This window comes from Mandrillus leucophaeus, unplaced genomic scaffold, assembly GCF_000951045.1.
Source record: "Mandrillus leucophaeus isolate KB7577 unplaced genomic scaffold, Mleu.le_1.0 Scaffold28, whole genome shotgun sequence".
Lineage (NCBI taxonomy): Eukaryota > Metazoa > Chordata > Mammalia > Primates > Cercopithecidae > Mandrillus > Mandrillus leucophaeus.
The window spans coordinates 2383294-2404016 of NW_012102920.1; the positions used below are offsets into that span (position 1 = coordinate 2383294).

At 60.4% G+C, this 20723-nt stretch overlaps 2 protein-coding genes across 4 annotated transcripts in view; both read left to right on the plus strand.

Moving 5' to 3' along the window:
- The window catches only part of C8G (complement component 8, gamma polypeptide), an 8105-nt gene extending 6581 nt beyond the window's left edge, over nucleotides 1-1524 (plus strand). The window contains exons 2-7 of the mRNA XM_011985104.1: nucleotides 185-321; nucleotides 480-550; nucleotides 636-743; nucleotides 1014-1115; nucleotides 1200-1238; nucleotides 1317-1524. Coding sequence (XP_011840494.1) covers nucleotides 185-321; nucleotides 480-550; nucleotides 636-743; nucleotides 1014-1115; nucleotides 1200-1238; nucleotides 1317-1330 — 471 coding nt within the window. The 3' untranslated portion in view covers nucleotides 1331-1524. The remainder of the gene's footprint in view (nucleotides 1-184; nucleotides 322-479; nucleotides 551-635; nucleotides 744-1013; nucleotides 1116-1199; nucleotides 1239-1316) is intronic.
- A 5802-nt stretch (nucleotides 1525-7326) lies between these two features.
- On the plus strand, nucleotides 7327-10046 carry LCN12 (lipocalin 12). 3 transcript variants are annotated; one of them, XM_011985106.1, is made up of 7 exons: nucleotides 7327-7445; nucleotides 7898-8034; nucleotides 8443-8522; nucleotides 8591-8707; nucleotides 8897-8998; nucleotides 9290-9388; nucleotides 9920-10046. In XM_011985106.1, the coding sequence occupies exons 1-7, from the start codon at nucleotides 7332-7334 to the stop codon at nucleotides 9946-9948; spliced, it is 678 nt and encodes a 225-aa protein (XP_011840496.1). In that variant the 5' UTR covers nucleotides 7327-7331; the 3' UTR covers nucleotides 9949-10046. The 3 variants fall into 3 exon arrangements, 2 of the variants coding, with proteins under 2 accessions (XP_011840496.1, XP_011840497.1); XM_011985107.1 differs by lacking the exon at nucleotides 9290-9388; XR_001006603.1 differs by lacking the exon at nucleotides 7327-7445 and having other exon boundaries at nucleotides 7895-8034; nucleotides 8667-8707.
- Nucleotides 10047-20723: the final 10677 nt, after the last annotated feature.

A 20723-nucleotide genomic window follows, 5' to 3' on the forward strand; every position in this document is an offset into this window, starting at 1 on the left:
GGGGGGAGAGGGTGAAGTTGTAGGGGGCAGAGGGAGGCAGGTAGAAGTTGTTGGCGGGGAGAGGGAAGCAGGGGAAGTTATGGGGGGTGTAGAGGGAGGCAGGTGAAGTTGTTTTGAGGGTAGAGGGAGGCAGGTGAGGGGCCCTCCCACAGTGCCCTCGAGTCCTCCCATGGCCTGCCCCCAGTTTGCAGGGACCTGGCTCCTTGTGGCTGTGGGCTCTGCCTGCCGTTTCCTGCAGGAGCAGGGCCACCGGGCCGAGGCCACCACACTGCACGTGGCTCCCCAGGGCACAGCCATGGCTGTCAGCACCTTCCGAAAGCTGTGAGTCCCAGAGCAGCCCTGCACCCTAACCCCAACCCTCCTCTCAGCCCCCGGACTTCAGCCCTGCCCTGGCCCCTGACCCCACCCCGACTGTGGCCTGGACTAGGGTTCCTGGTTGGGGTCCCCCAGCCTGCGGTGCCTCCTCCCTGCCCCCCCAGGGATGGGATCTGCTGGCAGGTGCGCCAGCTGTATGGAGACACAGGGGTCCTCGGCCGCTTCCTGCTTCAAGGTGAGGCAGGGACCGCAGGGCATGTGGGTGGGTGGTGACGCAGCCGCCGTGGCTCACTGACGTGGCTGCCGTGGCTCTGCCCCAGCCCGAGGCGCCCGAGGGGCTGTGCATGTGGTTGTCGCTGAGACCGACTACCAGAATTTCGCTGTCCTGTACCTGGAGCGGGCGGGGCAGCTGTCAGTGAAGCTCTACGGTATGTGGGGGCCAGCCTCTTTGACCAGGCAGGCAGGCGCTCAAGTTCTGCACACTCACTGGGCCATCCGGGGGGGCTGGTTGAGCCCAGGGGGACACACCCTTCCTCTCTCCCATCCTGACCCTCCTGCTAAGCAGGGGCCCAGGGAGGAGTAGTGACAGACAGGCCTGGTGTGGGAGCAGGGAGAGGGCCCCGAGGGGGCAGGAGACACACAGACCCCATTCCACACCGCCTGGTGCCGGGACCCCAGGAGCCCTGTCTGCCCCGCAGCCCGCTCACTCCCTGTGAGCGACTCGGTCCTGAGTGGGTTTGAGCAGCGGGTCCGGGAGGCCCACCTGACTGAGGACCAGATCTTCTACTTCCCGAAGTATGGTAAGTGTCCCCAGCAGGTCCCCGGCTCAGCCACCCCTACTCTCTGGGCTGATGTCCAGCCTGACCCCTGCCTTGGGCCCCCAGGCTTCTGCGAGGCTGCAGACCAGTTCCACGTCCTGGATGGTGAGTGCACAGCAGGGCAAGCATGGCGGCACGGTGAGGGGGGCCACTGCCACCGGCTGAGTCTCGTCTCTGCTGCAGAAGTGAGGCGGTGAGGCTGGCGCGCAGCTCCAGTGCTGAGAAGTCAGTGCCCTGAGAGACGCCCCGCCGGTGGGATGCCTGCCGCCCATCCTCCGTGAGCCCCCAGCCTCAGATCAGGGCCCTGCCACCTGGGGCGGGGGATATTCTGCCGGCTGCCCCAGAGGACAGTGGGTGGAGAGGTATCTTCTTATTAAATGTCTCAGACCCCTCCCTGACTCTTTTCTGTCCACTCTGGACCAGTGCCAGTACCACCAACGCCCTCTCCGCCCCCGCCCCACCTCTTTAAAAGCCTGGGGCTCCCTGTTGGCTGGAGCCCACACAGTGGGCACTGGGCCGATTTCAGAGGCTCTTGGGATTTGGGGAGGCGAGATCCTCTCTGGCACATGCCCACCTTGTGCCCTGCTGGGATCTGGGGGCGTCCAACCTCACTCCAAGGCTGCTCTTGGCTGGGCCCTTGTCCTGCAGCCCCCGGGCTGCTCCTCTGCCCCCGTGGGAGGCCAGCTGTCTCCCATCACTGCCCATTTTGACCTCTTCTGAGCCGAGCTGGCACCAGCTGGCCCGTGTCGGTGGCAGCAGTTGGTGCTGTCCACCCACAGCCACTGCACTCTCTGCACACCTCATCCACTCCCACGTCCCCCCTGAAAGCAGGAAGCAGAGCAGAATGTGGAGGTGGGCAAACTCTGCCCTCAGGGCAGCCCCTGGGCTAGGGCCAGAGTCAGGAACCAAGCAAGGCTTGGCCACACTGGGCCTGGACCTGGCCGCTGAGCTGCTCCTCTCAGGCCCTGCCTGCGGCCCCTGGCATTTGTTTGATAAACATTTCTGAAGGCCCACTGTGTGCCAGGCCCTGGGGCCACCAGGTGGGCTGGTCCCTCCCCCTAGGAACTCAAAGTCCAGGGGTCAGCCACCAATCGGCCACAGTGGGCAGGGGTGGGAGGAGAAGGCACCTTGGAGTTGGTCCCAACGCACATGGCCTGGGTGGGGGCAGGGAGGAGCCAGCAGCTGCTCCAACGGGGTCTCCATCCCACAGGCGGGGCTCAACCTGTTTACTCAGCTGCTTGACCCCAGGAGGGCAGGCAAGTCAGGTGGTGGGAAGGGGAGGCAGGGGCCCTGACTGCTGGGACCTGGGAAGGAGAAGGGCCCAGGAGGTCACACCCTTGCATTGCCTGCCCCCACTCCAGCCCCATGTCCCAGAGACCCACGAGATAGAGAGCAGGGCACCGCAGAAGGGCTCACGGTTCAGAGCTGGCAATGCTGGGAAGACTCTAGGCCTGAGCCCCAGGATTGCCTCCTCCATGCCTGGCCCCACATCCCCCAAACAGAAAGTGAGGGTCTCATCTGGGGGCAGGAGGAGTCCGGTAGCTGGCTGTGGTCACGAGCTTCAGGGAGGGCTGAATGTCCGAGGGGTGGCGCCAGAGAGCTACCTGATGACCTCGGTGCTGTAGTTGGTGGCAGAGTGGCCCAGCCTGACCCTTCAGGTTTCTGACTGCAGGGCTGGGTGGGTTCCCGCACTGAGTGAAGGGCGTGGCCACTTGGCTGTGTGTCCTGGGACCAGCGTATGAGGAGCGCAAGGATTACAAGGCATTTCATTTTCACAGAAGTGTTTAATGAGCTCTAGTTGAATTTCAAACACTACATAAAATCAAAATCACGATAGTTCTGTGAAAATCATTGTTCTTTAAAATAGTTTGCATAATTTGGCTGGGCAGCTCATGCCTATAATCCCAACATTTTGGGAGGCTGAGGTGGGTGGATCACTTGAGGCCAGGAGTTCAAGACCAGCCTGGCCAACATGGTGAAACCTCATCTCTACTAAAAATACAAAAATTAGCTGGTCATGATGGCAGGCACCTGTAATCCCAGCTACTCCGGAGGCTGAAGCAGGAGAATTGCTTGAACCTGGGAGGCAGAGGTTGTGGTGATCCGGGATCATGCCACTGCCTCCAGCCTGGGTGACAGCAAGACTCTGTCTCCAAAAAGCTAACTAACTAACTAAATAATAATAAATAATATGGAAAGGGCCAGGCGCGGTGGCTCACGCCTGTAATTCTAGCACTTTGGGAGGCCGAGGCGCGCAGATCACTTGAGGTCAGGAGTTTGAAACCAGCCTGGCCAACATGGTGAAATCCTATCTCTACTAAAAATACAAAAAAATTAGCCAGTCATGGTGTTGGGGGCCTGTAATCCCAGCTACTCAGGAGGCTCAGGCAGGAGAATCACTTGAATCTGGGAGACAGAGGTTGCAGTGAGCCGAGATCGCACCATTGCACTCCAGCCTGGGTGACACAGCAAGACTGTCTCAATTTATTTAAACAACAACAACAAACAAACAAGCAAAAAAAAAAAAAAAAATCTATGCATACTGGCTGGGCACAGTGGCTCACACTTTTTCTTTTCTTTTCTTTTTAAGACAGAGTCTTGCTCTGTCGCCCAGGCTGGAGTGCAGTGGTGTGATCTCGGCTCACTGCAAGCTCTGCCTCCCAGGTTCACGCCATTCTGCTGCTTCAGCCTCCCGAGTAGCTGGGACTACAGGTGCCTGCCACCATGCCCGGCTAATATTTTGTACTTTTAATAGAGACAGGGTTTCACCGTGTTAGCCAGGATGGTCTCGATCTCCTGACCTTGTGATCCACCCGCCTTGGCCTCCCAAAGTGCTGGGATTATAGGCGTGAGCCACTGCACCTGGCCAAAAAAAAACTATGCAAACTGGCTGGGCACAGTGGCTCACACCTTTAATCTCAGCACTTTGAGAGGCTGAGGCAGGAGGATCGCTTGAGGCCAGGAGTTCAAGATCTGACTGGGCAACATAGTGAGACCTCATCTCTATTTTTAAAAAAAACTTTTTAATCTGTAGAAACTAACATTTAATTGTTAGCAGTCTTGCCCAAGACCTGCAGGGTCAGTAGTCCAGGACTGTCCTGGGTGCCCCCCGCCTTGCCTGGACGTGAAAGTGCTGTGTAGGGCCCCGGGCGCCCCTGGTCCCACAGGCAGGGCCGACAGTCGGGTGCAATGCCCGTCCTCCCTGCCCACGCAGGTGCTCAAGAGGGACAGGTGGCCAGGACTCCTCCATGTGGGGACGAGGCACCCTCTTCCTTTCCCTGCCATGCGCCAACCACCCCTGCCTCCCCACCCCCACCCCCAAGGGGCCTCCCAGCGCCCAGGACCATGTCTGGGAAAAGGTCTTTGCCTGGGGAGTGGGAAGAGAGAGGGGAGGGTGAGCAGAGGATAGGCCGGGAGTTTTCCGGGAACGGAGGAACGCGCAGTGGAGGGGACGTCTGTCCTTGTTGCTGTGGGGGGAGGCAGAGATGAAGGCGATGGGTTGCGGGGGGTGCCGCGGAGGGAAGCAGAGAGAAGAGAGGACCTGATGGAAGGGCTCGGTGGGAGAGGCCCCAGGGACGGTCCCCACGGTGGGCTGGGGGTCCAGGGTGCTGAGTGGAAGCAGCGGTTTGCCTCCCGCCTCTCAAGGACGCCCTGCAGAAGGTGCGGCTGCTCCTCCCCGTGGCACGCAAGCTCCCGGGCACCGCCTCCCGCCTCGGCCTCCCAAAGCGCTAGGCTCACTGGCGTGTGCCGCCGGGCCCGGCCCTCCCACCCCAGCCGGTGTGGAAGGCCGAGGTCAGAACCAGGACTCCCCCGGGCGCCCGGCAGGTTCCCGAAGGCCCGCGTCCTGCAGGGCCCGTTCCGGCGCCGCCGGCCCAGCCGGGCAAAGGCACCTGCAGGGCCCTGATTGGGCGGCGAAGGTCACGTGCCCACCATCCACCAATCACGTTAGACGGGAGGAGCGGCACCTGTGACTGCCCCGCGGTGGGAGAGGGGAGGCGCCCCGAACCCATTGCCGTGGTCTGGAGGCTCCTGCTGGGGACATGGGGGGCACCGAGGTTAACGGCAGCAGCCAGTGACTACCTGGAGGCACACACAGACCCCCAGGGTGGCAGGAGTGGGTCTGGGAGAGGGGGCATGGGGCCTGAGGCGCTGCTTGGAGCCCAGGGACGCCCCTCTGTGTCGAGGACTGCGCCCACCCGACCTCTGCTGCTCAGTCTCCGTGGGGCTCAAGCCCAGTTTTCCTCCCGCAGGGCCCTGCATGGGCGGGATCAGTGGCGGGGGCTGTGATCCCAGATCTCCCCAGTGCCCTGCGATAAGACGGCTCCGGGAGGGGTGCCTGCTGAGCATCTCCCCAGTGCCCTGCGATAAGACGGCTCCGGGAGGGGTGCCTGCTGAGCATCTCCCCAGTGCCCTGCGATAAGACGGTTCCGGGAGGGGTGCCTGCTGAGCTAAGAGCAGGACCCTGGGGCGGCTGACAGCTGCTCCTAGGCTGGCTTGGGTCAGGGGGATGGTGGAGAGTCGAAGGCTCCTCTGGGGAGCTCAGGGGAATGAACAGATTATTTCCAACTTTTCTTTTCCTGGGCCAGCCTCCTGAAACGCTAGCATTGTGCTGGTAAGACAAGGCACAGCAAGCTGCCCTTCTATGTGGGCAGTGAGGCCTGGGATGGAGCCCAGTCCTGAAGTCCTGGAGGCCGGGTTCTGTGAGTGGCCAGGCTAGGGCTGCCACCCAGGGCAGGTTGTCGAGGCCCAGTACATCTCCTGGGATGAGCCCAAGTCCCTTGTAAGCAAGGCTGGGTGAGGGGAAGAGGTGGCCAGGACAGGGAATCTGGGGTGGGAGGGGGCGGCCAGGACAGGGACCTGGGGGGAGGAGGTGGCCCGGGCAGGGGCTCACAGGCCAGGCACACTGTGAGTGGGAGGCCCTTGGCTCACCCTTGGTGACCCCGTAACATGGAGCCCAGCACCCAGAGGCTTCAGCTACCTGTGTGGATGGGAGGAGAGTCAGGAAGGGGACTCCACTCCCTAGCCCCGTCGTCCAAGGAGTGCCAGGGCAGCTAGAAGCCCCAAACCTGTCAATGCCCTCCCTGCCAGCCCTCTTTTTACATTTTATGTTTACATTTTTAGAGATGAGATCTCACTCTGTTGCCCAGGCTGGAGTCCGGTGGCACATCATAGCTCACTAGCTCACTGCAGGCTCAAACTCCTGGGCTCAAGCAATCCTCCCACCTCAGCCTCTCAAGTAGCTGGGAGCACAGGTGTGCACCACCACCCCCCGCTAATTTTTAAATTTTTTTGTAGAGATGGAGTCTCGCTGTGTTGCGCAGGGTGATGTCAAACTCCTGGGCTCCAGCAATCCTCCCACCTTGGCCTCCCAAAGTGTTGGAATTACAGGCATGAGCCTCTGCGCCAGGCCTACCAACCCTTTCTTTCAGGTAGGGCCAGCATGGGGTGCCCACTCCCGTTAGTGGGGCTTCCCAGCCCTGCCCCTCTCTCTGGGCAGAGACTGCCTTTGAAATGCCCCCAGCCATCCTCACCAGGGTGCCTGGGTGCTCTGCAGGCCCCATCCTCCCTACTTGCCTGCTCGGGGCACCTCCACCCCGACCTCATGGCCACAGGGCCCCTCCCTGGTCCTGTTCTTGCACCAGGGCCACGGCCCACACCGTGGTTCAGGCATGTGCAGAGCCAGGCAGGGTGGGGCTGGGGGGCGGCTGGCAGGCCCGGGCCCTGCAGGGGGAATGCCCAGGTTTGGCCACAGCTGGGCCCTGTCCCTTATGGCTGCGGCAGGTCATGCTCTCTGCCTGAGATGAAACATTCTGTGACAGGGTGGAAGGCTGAGGAAGGCTGCGTGAGGCCTCTGAACCCCCAGCATGGAGCACTCGGAAGGGGGCTGAAGGGGTGCAGGGCCTCAGGAATGAGAAGATGAGGTGGAAGGTGGACCTGGGGGCCCCTCCTACCCCGCCTGGCTGGAACCCAAGAGACCGTAGGTGGGTGGGTGGTACCTGAGGAGAGCCCGCACCACACAGCCCACCCCAAGCCTGCCCTGGGCACCACCTCTCCTGCCAGTCCTGAGGAGGGAGGCAGAGAGGCACACCCCCTTGGGAGGGGCACCTGCTGGGTACTTGCATGAAGAGGGGGGTCTCTGGGTCACCTGCCCATGGCCACTTCCTTCTCGCTGTCCCCGTAGGCCCAACAGCTGCCAGGATGAGGCTGCCATGTGGCTTGTGGCTATGGCTTTCCTTGCTGAAAGTCCTGCAGGGCCAGACTCCAAGCCCCCCGACACTCCCGCCCCCGATGCAGAGCTTCCAAGGAAACCAGGTACAGGGGTTTTGAGGGAAGGAGAAGCAGCCGGCTGGGTCTGAGTGCAGGGAGAGACTGGTGGCTGAGCAGGCCTGGGGATGCTGCCCAGAGAGTCAGGACCAGCCCTGCTTCCTGGAGGGCCCGGGCAGGCCCCTGACCTCCAGCAGAGGAGGGCCCAGCGCAGAGCTTCCTGGCACCAATTCCCTACCGTCACCCCTGCCCATTGCTCCCTCTGTGCGTGAGGGGAAACTGAGGCTTAGGAAGGCCGCACAGCCACTAGCCAGGGTCACCATGTCCCTGCCAGACCCAGGGTAGGCTCCGGTTCTTGCCAGTGTCCCTGGCACCAGCCCAGCCGGGAGCACTGCTCTGTGAGGGGTCCAGAAGCTGCCAGAGAAGGCAGGAGGGGGCTCCTGACCTTGCCCACTGCCACCCCTGCCTCCCACTGCCCCTGCCCAACGCCGCCCCTGCAGTTCCAGGGGGAATGGTTTGTCCTGGGCCTGGCGGGCAACAGCTTCAGGCCGGAGCACAGGGCGCTGCTGAACCCTTTCACCGCAACTTTCGAGCTAAGTGACGATGGCCGCTTTGAGGTGTGGAATGCCATGACTCGGTGAGTGGCTCCCTGATGTTCCAAGCAGGTGAGGAGGATCCTGGGCCTGGGTCTCAGTCGCCAGTGGCTCAGTGCACCATGGGCCCTGTCCCAGCATGGGCAGCGTCATGACTCTGGCTGCCAATGACAAAATCCAGCTGGGGAGTATACAAAGTAGTGTGGGCACTGGGTGCGCTGGCTCACGCCTGTAATCCCAGCACTTCGGGAGGCAGAGGCAGAAGGATCACTTAACTCAGGAGTTTGAGACCAGCCTGAGCAACATAGTTGGACACTATGTCCACTCATGAGGCTTGGCCACTCCCGCCATGGGTCCCTCTGAATGAGCGGCTGAAATCTCCTGGGGGGCCCACCTTGGCATGGAACTGCCAGCTTCCGGAGTCTTCCGCCTCCACCCGTCCCCTCCCACAGAGGCCAGCACTGTGACACGTGGTCTTATGTGCTGATACCGGCAGCCCAGCCCGGGCAGTTCACGGTGGACCACGGTGTGGGTAAGCCGGTCACAGGAGGGAGGGACGGGGTGCTGACCCACAGGGATGTGACGTCTGTGTCCCCTCAGGGCCTGGGGCAGACAGAGAGGAGACCCGGGTGGTGAACAGTGACTACACCCAGTTCGCCCTGATGTTGTCCCGGAGACACACGAGCAAGCTGGCCATCCTCAGGATCAGCCTGCTGAGTGAGCCCCCCACCCCGCCCTGGGCCCGTGTGTGGCCCTGGAGGCACTTCCTTCTGGGCTTCGGGTCAGATCCTGCCTCCCCACCCCGCCTGGAGTGACTTGGGGGCACAGATAGTTCAATCTCCCACCTACCCAGCCCCCAACCCCCTGCCAAGTGCCCAGACCCACGCTGGGCTCCCTGGGCTGCAGGCAGGAACTGGTTGCTGCCTCCCGGGACACTGGACCAGTTTTTCTGCCTGAGCAGAGCTCAGGGCCTCTCGGATGACAACATTGTCTTCCCAGATGTGACCGGTAACGTGGCTCGCCTGCGGGCATGCTGGGCATTAGGCACGGGGCCCGCAGGAGTGAGTTTGGTTGACCCTAGAGGGGCTGGACTCAGTGTCTGCCCAGGGAGCTCAGTCCCAGCCTGCACTCAGGGGTCTCAAGGCTCCTGGGTCCCTGCCCTCAACCCAGGCTCTGAGCCACCTCCTCCCGCCCCGGGTCCCCTGTCCCGGGCCGCCTCCTCCCACCCCAGATCCCCTGTCCTGGGCCACCTTCTCCCTTCACCCATCCCTGCTCACAAGGAGCTTGGACTCATCCCAGGAGGTGCCCTGGACCTCAGCAGCCTGCCCTGGGTGGCAGCCCCAGTCTGGCCAGAGAACCCCAGCCCTCAAGGCCTGACTCTTCCTGTGGGAGGGCGAGGTCAGCCTGAGCCCCTCCTCTTCCTGGAGGGGCGCCCACCATGCCCTTCTGATTCCTGCCTCTGCTCCTTTACATGTACATAACTACATGCACACATACTCACGAGCACACATGTACACACTAGCACATGCTTCCACGTGTGAACATCTCCTTATGCACATGCCACTCACACTTGCACACATGCTGCCTACCCATGCACAGTCACACGTGCTGGTCTGCACACACCTGTATGCACCTGCACGCTCGCTATGCCAGGCCTCCTGGGTCTGCAGTGAGTCTGGGCATGGGGACAGACAGGGCCAGGTGAGGGGCTTCCTGAGGACCTGGGACTGTTGGCAGGGCAGCCGCTGTGGGTCACATCTTCTGCCCTTTCTCAGCCTCCCTCACCACCCCCTTCCCCTAGACCCGATGCTGGTCCCCTTTCTCCCTCCTGCTCCTCACCCAAAGCCACTTGCCCCTCCTTTGTGCCCTCCCTTGCTTCCTCCTGGGCTCTGTCCCCTGCTCCCATCCCGACTCCATCTCCCCCACCAGACTGGTCACCCCATGCCAGCGTCTGTTGAAGGATGAAGTAGCTTCTGCCCAGCCCGGACCTGCCTCACAGCTGCGCGAGCTCTGCCCTCCTCCACTCTCAAACCTGAATAAATGCACCATGCCCAGAGTCCCAGAGTGTGACCACTGTGACCTTGGGGTGGGCAAGGAGACAGGAGCAAGGAGACAGCTGACCCTGTAGGGCCGCAACAGCTCCTTCTCTGGGCACACTACGGCCCCCCAGCTGGCTCTCTGGCGAGTGTGTGTGCGTGTGTCAGTGAGGGCGTGCACATGTGTGTTCATGCGTGAGTCTTTGCCCATGGTTGCAGGTTGTACGAGGTCGTTTCCAGGCCAAGGCCCCTCCATCCCTGCCCCTTGGCCCTCGGCTATGGGAGTTCGTACGTGCTTCTCCACCTGCACCCTGGTCAGCACTCGGGGCTGCCATGCCAGATGCAGCCCCGGGAATGCTCAGACCCCGAGCTGTCCTAGGCAGCAGCCACTCTGTCAGGGAAGCTGGCCTGGAGCTACCAGGGCCCAAGAACAGGAGGAGGCCCTGGTGCAGATGCCCCAGGCCTGGGAGAGGGGATGCAGCGACAAGCAGCCTCAGGCTGGAACCTGCTGGGCACAGAGACACAAAGGGTTTGAGGCCTCAACCCAGACGCCCACTGCCAGCCTGAGCCCCCCAACCCTGACTCTACACCCCTACAAGATGGCTACATTCGGATGCCCACCCCCACCGGCCAGCCAGAGCAACCCACTTCTCAGCCCTCTGATGTCTGTGTCCATCTCGGCCCCCACTGTCCTCTGGGCAGGGAGAGCAGGACACTGCCCAGGGCAGCTATGGACCCTAGTGGTCTCTGGCCTTGCTAGAGAGCAAAGAGCATCCAGAGACCCTCAACTTGGAGCCTAACCTTCACCCACCAGGAGCACCCGCTGCCCAGGAGCGTGGCCCTGCTTAGAATCCTTCTACCGTCATGCGCACCTCCTGCTGGGCAAGCTGTACAGGATCCAGGCAGATTCTGGAATTGGAAGATGGACAGAGATAGCAGACAGACTGGACTCCCTCCCTGCCCTGATGACCCCAACAAGATGGACCCCCATAATCAACTCAAACGACACCAGCTGTGGTGCTTACTGCAGCCACAATTCAACCTTTTCTTTGTGTCTGACTCCCCAACACACAACCCTCACAAGGGCAGGGACAGGCTTGCTTTGTCCATCACTCTATCCCACATCCAACATGGCGCCTGACACAGAGAAAGCTGCTGAATGATGGATGGATGGATGGTTGGATGATGGGTGGGTGGATGGATGGATAGATGAGCGAATAAATGGATAAATTGAAGGATGGGTGGATGGGTGTGTGAATGGACGGATGGGTAGATGGTTGGATGATGGATGGGTGGATAGATGGGTAGATAGATGGATGGATGGTTGGATATAGGGTGGATGGATGGTTGGATGATGGGTGGATGGATGGATGGATGGATGGATGTTTAGATGATGGGTGGGTGGATGGATGGATGGATGGTTGGATGATGGTTGGGTGGATGGATGGGTAGATTAGTGGATAAATGGATGGATGGAGGGATGGGTGGATGGATGGATGGGTAGATGTTTGGATGATGGATGGTTGGATGATGGGTAGATGGATGGATGGATGGTTGGATATTGGGTAGGTGGGTGGATGGATGGTTGAATGGTGGGAAGGTAGGTGGATGGATGGATGTTTAGATGATGGGTAGATGGATGGATGGATGGTTGGATGGTTGGATATTGGGTGGGTGGGTGGATGGATGGTTGAATGGTGGGAAGGTAGGTGAATGGATGGATGTTTAGATGATGGGCAGATGGATGGATGGTTGGATGATGGGTGGGTGAATGGATAGGTAGATTAGTGGATAAATGGATGGATGGAGGGGTGGGTGGATGGATGGGTCGATGGTTGGGTGATGGATAGGTGGATAGATGGGTAGATGGATGGATAGATGGTTGGATAATGGGTGGGTTGCTGGATGGATGATTAGATGATGGGTAGGTGGGTGGATGGATGGTTGGATGATGTGTGGATGGATGGAAGGATGGATGGATGGGTAGGTGGGTGGATGGATGGTTGGGTGATGGGTGGATGGATGGATGGATGGTTGTATATTGGGTGGGTGGATGGATGGATAGTTGGATGATGGGTAGGTGGGTGGATGGATGGTTGGATGATGGGTGGGTGGATGGATAGTTGGATGATGGGTAGGTGGGTGGATGGATGGTTGGATGATGGGTGGGTGGGTGGATAGTTGGATGATGGGTAGGTGGGTGGATGGATGGTTGGATGATGGGTGGGTGGGTGGATGGTTGGATGATGGGTGGGTGGGTGGATGGATGGTTGGATGATGGGTGGGTGGGTGGATGGATGGTTGGATGATGGGTGGGTGGGTGGATGGATGGTTGGATGATGGGTGCGTGGATGGATGGATGGTTGGATGATAGGTAGGTAGATGGATGGATAGTTGGATGATGGGTAGGTGGGTGGATGGATGGTTGGGTGATGGGTGGGTGGATGGATGGATGGTTGGATGATGGGTAGGTAGATGGATGGATAGTTGGGTGATGGGTAGGTGGGTGGATGGATGGTTGGATGATGGGTAGGTAGATGGATGGATAGTTGGATGATGGGTAGGTGGGTGGATGGATGGGTAGATTAGTGGATAAATGGATGGATGGAGGGGTGGGTGGATAAATGGATGGATGGATGGGTGGGTGGATAAATGGATGGATGGATGGGTGGGTGGATAAATGGATGGATGGAGGGGTGGGTAGATGGATGGGTTGATGGTTGCATGATGGATAGGTGGATAGAAGGGTAGATGGATGGACGGATGGTTGGATAATGGGTGGGTGGATGGATGGATGGTTGGATGATGGGTAGGTGGGTGGATGGATGGGTAGATTAGTGGATAAATGGATGGAGGGGTGGATGGATGGATAGTTGGATGGACGATGATTTTTTGCTCTTTTTTTCTTGTGCTCTGGATGAGGAGGCTGAGGTTGAAAGCAGCAGTTTGGTTGTGTCTGGATTGGGAGACATTCTATACTGTGTGGTCATGAGGACACAAGCCTGGGTGTCAGAAATCCTGGACCACGGCCTGGCATGTATTAGATTTAACCCTGGGAAGGTTGAGAGTGAAGGTGGCTGTCTTTTGGCAGAAAGGACTTGTTGGGTGTTCCTTCTTGAATATGTCAAGGAAGGGTCCCTCCACCCTGGAGTGGGGGTCAGACACAAGGTCCCCCAGAGCAATGGCCTCACTCTCTACTCTCTTACTCCTTCTCCTCATCACTCCTCCTGCTGGGCCACGGTGTCCCCATGGGTGAGACTCACTCTGCAGGACCAGGACCTGTGCCTTCACCAGCCCAGGGCCTGGGCCATGCCCTCACCCGATGCCTGGCTGCAGTAGGGGATGGCTCCTCTGTGGGGTCCAGGCACAGGACCCAGGCCAAAAGAGAGGAGTGGCCTAGAGAGGCTCAGCTTGAGAAGAGAGCCCCACCCTGCCCCTGACAACCTAAGACAGACTCTGGAGGCCACCTTCTCCCTCTTGGCCTGGCACAGCCTTTGCCGGTGGGAATCCTTTTCAGTCCCTCTGCACAGATGGGGAAACTGTGAGGTTCAGGAAGGCTGGCTGGTCTCTTGGCAGGGTCACCCTGCCCCTGCCAGCTTCCCTTCCCCAAGGCAGGGAACATAACCCCGGCTGCAAGAGCATGACCACCATATGCAGGTGGGAGCCACCGCCTTCCTGGCACCCAGCTACACCCTCCGGTGGTGGCCAGCTCCCTGGACAAAGGCACAAGCAGAGAATAAGACTCCTCGACGGTACCCTCCTCCTCCCTGGCAGTGTCTCTGCAAAGCCCAACACACTCCCCTTCCCTCCACATCAACTCCTGGCTGGGGAGACAGGAGATGCTGCCTAGGCCTGTGTTCCTTCCCAGTTTCTATGGGGAGGGTGGACTTCAGGCCTGGCTGGATCCAGGGCCCCAGCCACCCCCTTCTGCTTCACTGGCCCTGCCCAGAGTGGCTGTGCCATCCCATTGGCCACTTGGCTCCCACCTGGGTTGCAGGATGGTCTCTCTCCCAGAAGTCTTCAATCCTGGATGGAGGCTGTGTCCCCCCATCAGTAGTCAGGGGGCCCCTCCACACAGCCCTCCGTCTTGGACTCCAGCTACCACAACCCCCCTCATCCCATCATTCCTGGGGTGTCACAACTCTCTCTGTCCCTGGTGGTAGCCCCTGTGTGAACCTCCTCCCCTCAAGTCCCCCAGGGGCACCAGCACTTCCTAGCTGAAAGCCCTTTCCCGATGTCTGCATGAGGGGACGGGGCTGGGAGCAGGTGGCGTGGAGCCGAGGCCAGGCAGGTGATCCAGGAATGTCTGCCGGCATGTGAGCCCAGAGGCCTGGGGCTGGACACTGACCAGAGAGGGAGTCTGCCTGCCCACCTGTCTGCTTGCTGGAGTCAAGTCAGGCTGACCCAGTGGAGTGGGGTGTCCTGCTGGCCCCTACCCCCATGTCCCAAGCACAGCAGCCCAGGCCCCTGTGGGTGGCCAGATTGAATCTCTTTATCCTGGCCTGAGTGGAGCTGCTCCCAGGTCACCATCTGGGCCTGCTGGGCCTGGGAACAGCCTGTGCCTGCCCCTCCCACAGAACAGGGTCAGTGGGGTTGGGAGCAGGTAAGTTCTGGTAGGTGAAGGGGCTGGACCCAGGGCTGGCTTCCGTCCCTCCAGTGGTCACCACCACCTCCCAGATCAGGCCCTGCGGTGGCAGAGGGGGCCTTTCCCCGAAGGCCAACTGTGGCCCCTCTCAGCCTTGTCCAGGGCCTGCCACAGCCACACAGAGCCTGTGCCTGCGATGGTGACTACAGGAGCCTGTGATGGTGACAGTGACCACAGACAGGCCACCCAGGGCTCGGGCTGGGTATGGTGGGCTCTGGTGGGAAGCAGCTCCCGCACGGCTCATGGTGGGGAGGGTCCCCTCTGGTCCTCACTCCGTGATACCCCTTCCCAGAGCTCATGTCCCCTCGGGGCACTCTACCCATGGGACACCTGCCCTGGGCTGCCCCACGGGACAAGCGCTCCACCCATGCCCACTCAGACACTGAGAGGTGGCCCAGGAGGGGCTGGGCAGGTGGGAATGCAACTTGCGGGTCTGGGCCAGGCTGTCCACAGGCCCAGGAGGGGAACCGGGCCCAGCTCCTCTTCACACTGTTCAGACCTGGGGCGACCAGGGGGCTCCTGGGTATCCACCCCAGTGCCCCAGACCAGGAAAGTGAGGCAAAGGTGGTGGAAGACCTGCCAGAGCCGCCCAGCACCTGGGCCCATGCTGCTTTCCTGGGGTCAGGCTACAGAGCCCCTGGGCAGAGAGGGAAGCACAGGGTCCCCTTAGTGCTGCTCTGTCTTTTTGGGTCCCGGGCCCGCTCCTGTACAGACCTTCATCTGAGGGCTGTGGCGTGTGGTGGGGAGGCGGACACAGCTGTGCCCTGACCTCAAGAGTGGCCTGACCTGGGTGCAGGGCTGGGTCTGCCTCAGAAAACAGACACAAAGGCCACACACTATGTGATTCCATTTACAAAGTTCTAGAACAGGCCAAACTCCTCTTCAGTGACAGAAATCAGGTCTGCAGCTGCTGCGTCCGGGGTGGGGACGCTGTGGGGTGGGGTAGAATGTTCTGTGGCCGGGGTGAGGATGCTGCCGGCAGCTGTGGGAGTGGAATGTTGGAATGTTCCGTGTTGGGGATCACAGCGCTGCCTGCAGCTGGCAGGGGGTGGAGGGGGTCTGGAATGTTCCACGTCGGGATCAGGTTTTGCTCACGTGGGTGTTCATTGAGGTGTGCGACTCAGGTGCCCATGTTGCTGTGAGACGGCTCCCACGGTGGGACGTGGTGATGGTACGCTGGATGCCTCCACGTGCACCTCTTGCTGTGTGTGGGTGAAACTCCTCCTGTTGAGTGCTGGGCTCCCGGGTCGGGGTCTGGGGGTGCAGCACACATTCATGTTCGCATTCTCAGAACACCCGCTGACCCCCTCCCACCAGGCAGAGCCCACCCTCCCTGCCTTCATGTCTGCAGGGCCTGGCACAGAGCAGGAGGCCGCTGGGCACTGACTGTGGAGCTCAGAGCTGTGTTGGTGGACCAGGCATCGCGTGAGGCCACAGATGGTGGATGTGGGTCTGCCCTGCCTGGCCCACTCCTCCTCCACACTGCCCTTCACAGTGCATGACTACACAGCCAGGGCCCTGAGCCGTGCAGGAGGAGTTGAGGGGTATACACCAGGACTGGAAGACCTGGCGCTGTTGCACAGAGATGCGGGGGGAAGCCAGGCTCTCAGGAACTCGAGTGGAAGCCCCACCCACCAGGGCCTGCAGGAACAGGGCTGCGAGGGGACCTTCGTGCAGGTGCTGCCAGGAATGGGACCTGGAGCCTTGGCTGAAAGGGGCGGGGGCTCCTGCTGGCCCCTGAGCCCAGGGCCGCCCAGCTCAGCCGGACCCAGCACTCCCTGTCCTTCAGGCCCTGCCCGATCCAGTCTCTTTATCTTGGCCGAGAGCAGCGCCCTCGCGGCCACCATCTGGGCCTGCTGGGCCGGGACCAGCTGCCTGCGGGTTTCCAGCACTGCCTCTGCTTGTTTTCTGTAGGAGGAAGAAGGAGGGTTGGGGGCAGAGTCATCCAGGGACTGAGTGGGCGGCATGGGGGGCCAGACCTGTGGTGCAGGGCTGAGCTGGAGATACCCTCAGACCATAGGCCCTGCTAGCTTTCTCACGATCCCCAGGAAGCACGATTTCCCAGTAACCCCCCGGCGTGAGAAACTTGGCCCTGGCTCGCCGATTCCCCGATACTTACCCCACACGTCCCATACATACAAGGGGGGGGACTCAGGGCTCCCGGCAGGACGGCCCACAGGGTCAGGGCAGACACCAGGGCCCCCACACAGGGGGACCAGTGGGCCAAGGGACCCCTCTGTAATCCTGGAGTGTGGGGAGGATCCAGCCTCCCGGTCCCCAGGGCTTCGTGTGTGTTGGAGGCCCCGCTGCTGGAAAGGGGGGTGCTATGTGAACGTGTCCCCAGATTTCATGTGTTGACGCTTCATCCCCAAATCCACTTTTTTTGTTGTTTGTAAGACAAGGTCTTGCTCTGTTGCCCAGGCTGGAGTGCAGTGGCACAACCTCTGCTCACTGCAACCTCGACCTCCCTGGCTCAAGCAATCCTCCTACTTGAGATTTCAGCCTCTCAAGTAGCTGGGATCAAAGGTCCGCCACCACGCCTGGCTAATTTTTAAGTTTTTTGTAGGGACGGGGTTTCTCCGTGTTGGCCAGGTTGGTCTCGAACTCCTGGGCTCAGGCGATCCTCCTGCCTCGACCTCCCAAAGTGCTAGGATTACAGGCGTGAACCACCTTGCTCGGGTCTCAGATCCACACGTTGGTTGGAGGTGGGGCCTCTGGGAGGTGATTAGGGTTAGATGAGGTCCTCGGGGTTGGGCCCATGGTGGACTTGATGGTTTTATGAGAAGACAGAGACCTCAGCTGGCAGCTCTCGCCCTCCGCTACACTGCAACTCGGCCCCTCAACCTTGGACTTCTCAGCCTCCTGAACTGTAAGAAATAAATTTATTTTCTTTGTACATTTCCAATGTCAGGTATTCAGTTATAGCCACAGAAAACTGACTAAGATGAACGGGGTGAAGTCTTAGGGGGGGACTTGTGCAGGGGCAGCCCAGGATCCTCAGAGCCAACCCCAGGCAGCTCAACCCACCCCAGGGGCTCTCCTGAGGTGGGCCATCGGGGGTCCACCTCCCAGTGTCCTCTTGGCAAACCAGAAATAGGAGTGGGCTGGGGCCGTGGGATCTCAAACAGGGAGTGGCTGTGGGTACAGTCGCCATGGTGAGGGAGCAGCGGCTGCCCAGGATGTATCAGGGAGGCTGAAACATTGTCTCCATCCCCGTGTGCAGGGCTTGCCTAGGCGTACACATGCCAGGCAGGCACCCACACACAGACACATGTGAACACACAGAGGCACACACGTGTGCACACACAAAGGCACACGCATGCACACAGGCACACATATACACACATGCACATGCATGCACACACGCACAGGCACACCCATGCACGCACACAGGTACACACATGCACACAGGCACACGTGCACAGGCATGCACAGGCACATACGTGCACGCACACACGCATGCACACAGGGCCTTCGCTCTGTGACACAGTCTCCCTTGTTTCTTCTGAAACATCTCCCCAGGGGTGTGGATGTGGGCTCTGTCGGACAGGAATGCTGGTAGAAAGCTATTTTGTTTTGCAGGAAATTGTCTTATTTCTTACGTTTGTGTGGATTAACTGGGATTGGGTTTTTTTCCACCCAGTCAGCAAGTGTGCACTTCAGTGGTGATCAGAGCGAGTCCCCGGCCCTGTCCCCACGGGGACTCTGCCCTGGGAGGGGATTCAGGGTTGTAGGGATCCTCAGGCCGGACCCCGAGTTGGCTGGGAGGGTGCCAATGAGCATCTTGCCCCGTCCCTGCCTGACTCAGGGCACAGAGCCCAGGGCCTGGGAGTGCTCAGGGCAGGAGACGCAGCAGATGCCAGCATGAGGACGGCCCAGTCTGGCAGACAGATGTCAGACAGAGGAAGAGGAGGCAGTCCACACGCCAGTGGGGCCAGAGGCCTGCACAGAGCACCGTTCCCACAGGGTCTGAGTCCTTGTGGGATGAGAGAACCCCACAGTGGATGGTGAAGCCGGTGGGCCTTCCGCATCCAAGGCAGGCGTCCCCTTGCTGTCAGCGGGGCCCCAGACCTGCCCTGGAGGCATCCCTGACCTCCAAAACCAGGATAAGGCCATGAGCCCAGCAGATGGGGCTGGTTGGGGGCAGGGAGGAGGAGAGGGGTGGACCCTAAGGCCAGGCTGAGGATGTGGCCCGGGGTCTGGGGGTTCTTGTTCTGGAGCCAGCAGAAGCCCCTGTATGAGGGGAGAACCGACTGCACCGCTCGGCTGCAAGGCGAGGCACGGGGTTGGTGGGCTGTGGGGCTGGGGCTGGGGGTCAGCTCAGGGAGCAGCACGCAGGCTCAGGGAACCCCTCCGGAGGTGCCTGGGAGTTGGGGGAGGGGGCCCACCTCATACCCACACTGTCCTGTGACCCACCCCGGGGGACCACCCCAGGCCTGGCAGAGAGCGCCGTGCCCACCCTGGCCCTGGAGGTGGTTCTGCGGTTTGGGGTAGTTTCTCTTCTGCTCTCTCCTTCCCCTCAGGCTGGAGAGTGCTGGGGTTCAGCCTCCTGTGACCGTGGGGCACCCTGGGCAGAAGCTTGCTGACAAGGGGCCCTGCAGGCCTGGCACTGACCTCAGACGGGCAGGGAGTCCGTGAACCCATCAATTGCTGCCTTGGGCAGCGGTGGGCGTGGCAGTGCCCCAGGGTTCAGCACCTGCCTGACCGCCTGGCATCAAAGCTGCCAGTCCTCCGCAGTCCCCGCACTACCTGCCACGCCCTGCTCGGCAGAGGAAGGAGACTCGGGCCACACCCACGGAGGGACCTGCTCTGGCTCAGCATGGAATCCTAGGTTGTAGCCGCCTGCTTCCCCGGCTGTCTTTGCTTAGCAAGGTGGCTGAATCTGCACAGACAGCAGGACGCCAGCCAGGTGTGCGCCTCCCGGGAAACCGTCCTAGAGAGGGGCCAGGCCGCACACCTGGGGCTGGAAGGCTCCATGACCGGATGTTTGCAAGAAACAGAAAGAAGCTTCCGTCCCGTCTCAGCCACAGGCACGCCGGATCCTCTGCTGCTTTGCCACAAGCTGGGGGGTTTCAGTGAGACCCTCTCCCACTCCCACAGCCTCAAGTGGACCAGGCAGCCCTGGTGTTGCTCCCTGGGTGCTCTCGACCGCCCAAGGCGGCTAAGGAGAAAGGCCTATCTTGAAAGGACTGGAAAACAGTGCATCAGTATTTTAAAAATTAAGCTACACCATCATAGGACCTGGTTATTGCCTTCCTGGGTATTTACCCAAAAGAGATACAGCACACACCCACGCACGATGCGTGTGCCCACAACGGCTTTATCTGTAATGGCCCCAAACTAGAAACACCCCCAGGTCCACCCACAGGTGAAGGAGAATAAATCGTGATGTGTCTGCACAATGTGACACTGCCCAGCAGTGAACGAAGGAGCTACTGATGCTCTCGACAACCTGCACAGGCCCCAAAATAACCGCGCGGGGCGGAGGGCGTCCGGCAGCCAGAACGGTGCACACGGACTGGCTCCACGCAGGCGAAGCCCCAGAAACGCAGGCTCATCTCCAGCGAGGAAAACACAGCAGTGGCCTGGGGGCAGGGGAGGTGGCGGAAAGAGGAGGGAGGGAGGGATTCCAGGGGGGCTCAGGGAATCTTTAGGGCGACCAACACAGTTGCCCCCTGATTGCAATGATAGTTTCATGGGTGTGTGCATCAAAATGTATCACAGAGTTTGGGTGCGGTGATTCACGCCTGTAATCCCAGCACTTTGGGAGGCCGAAGTGGGCGGATCACCTGAGGTTGGGAGTTCGAGACCAGCCTGACCTACATGGAGAAACCCATCTCTACTAAAAAATACAAAAATTAGCCAATTTTTGTACAAAAATACAAAAATTAGCGGCATCTGTAGTCCCAGCTATTCGGGAGGTTCAGGGAGGAGAATCGCTGGAACCCGGAAGGTGGAGGTTGAGGTGAGCTGAGGTCACACCACTGCACTCCAGCCTGGGCGACAAGAGCGAAACTCCGTCTCAAAAACAACAACAACAACAACAACAACA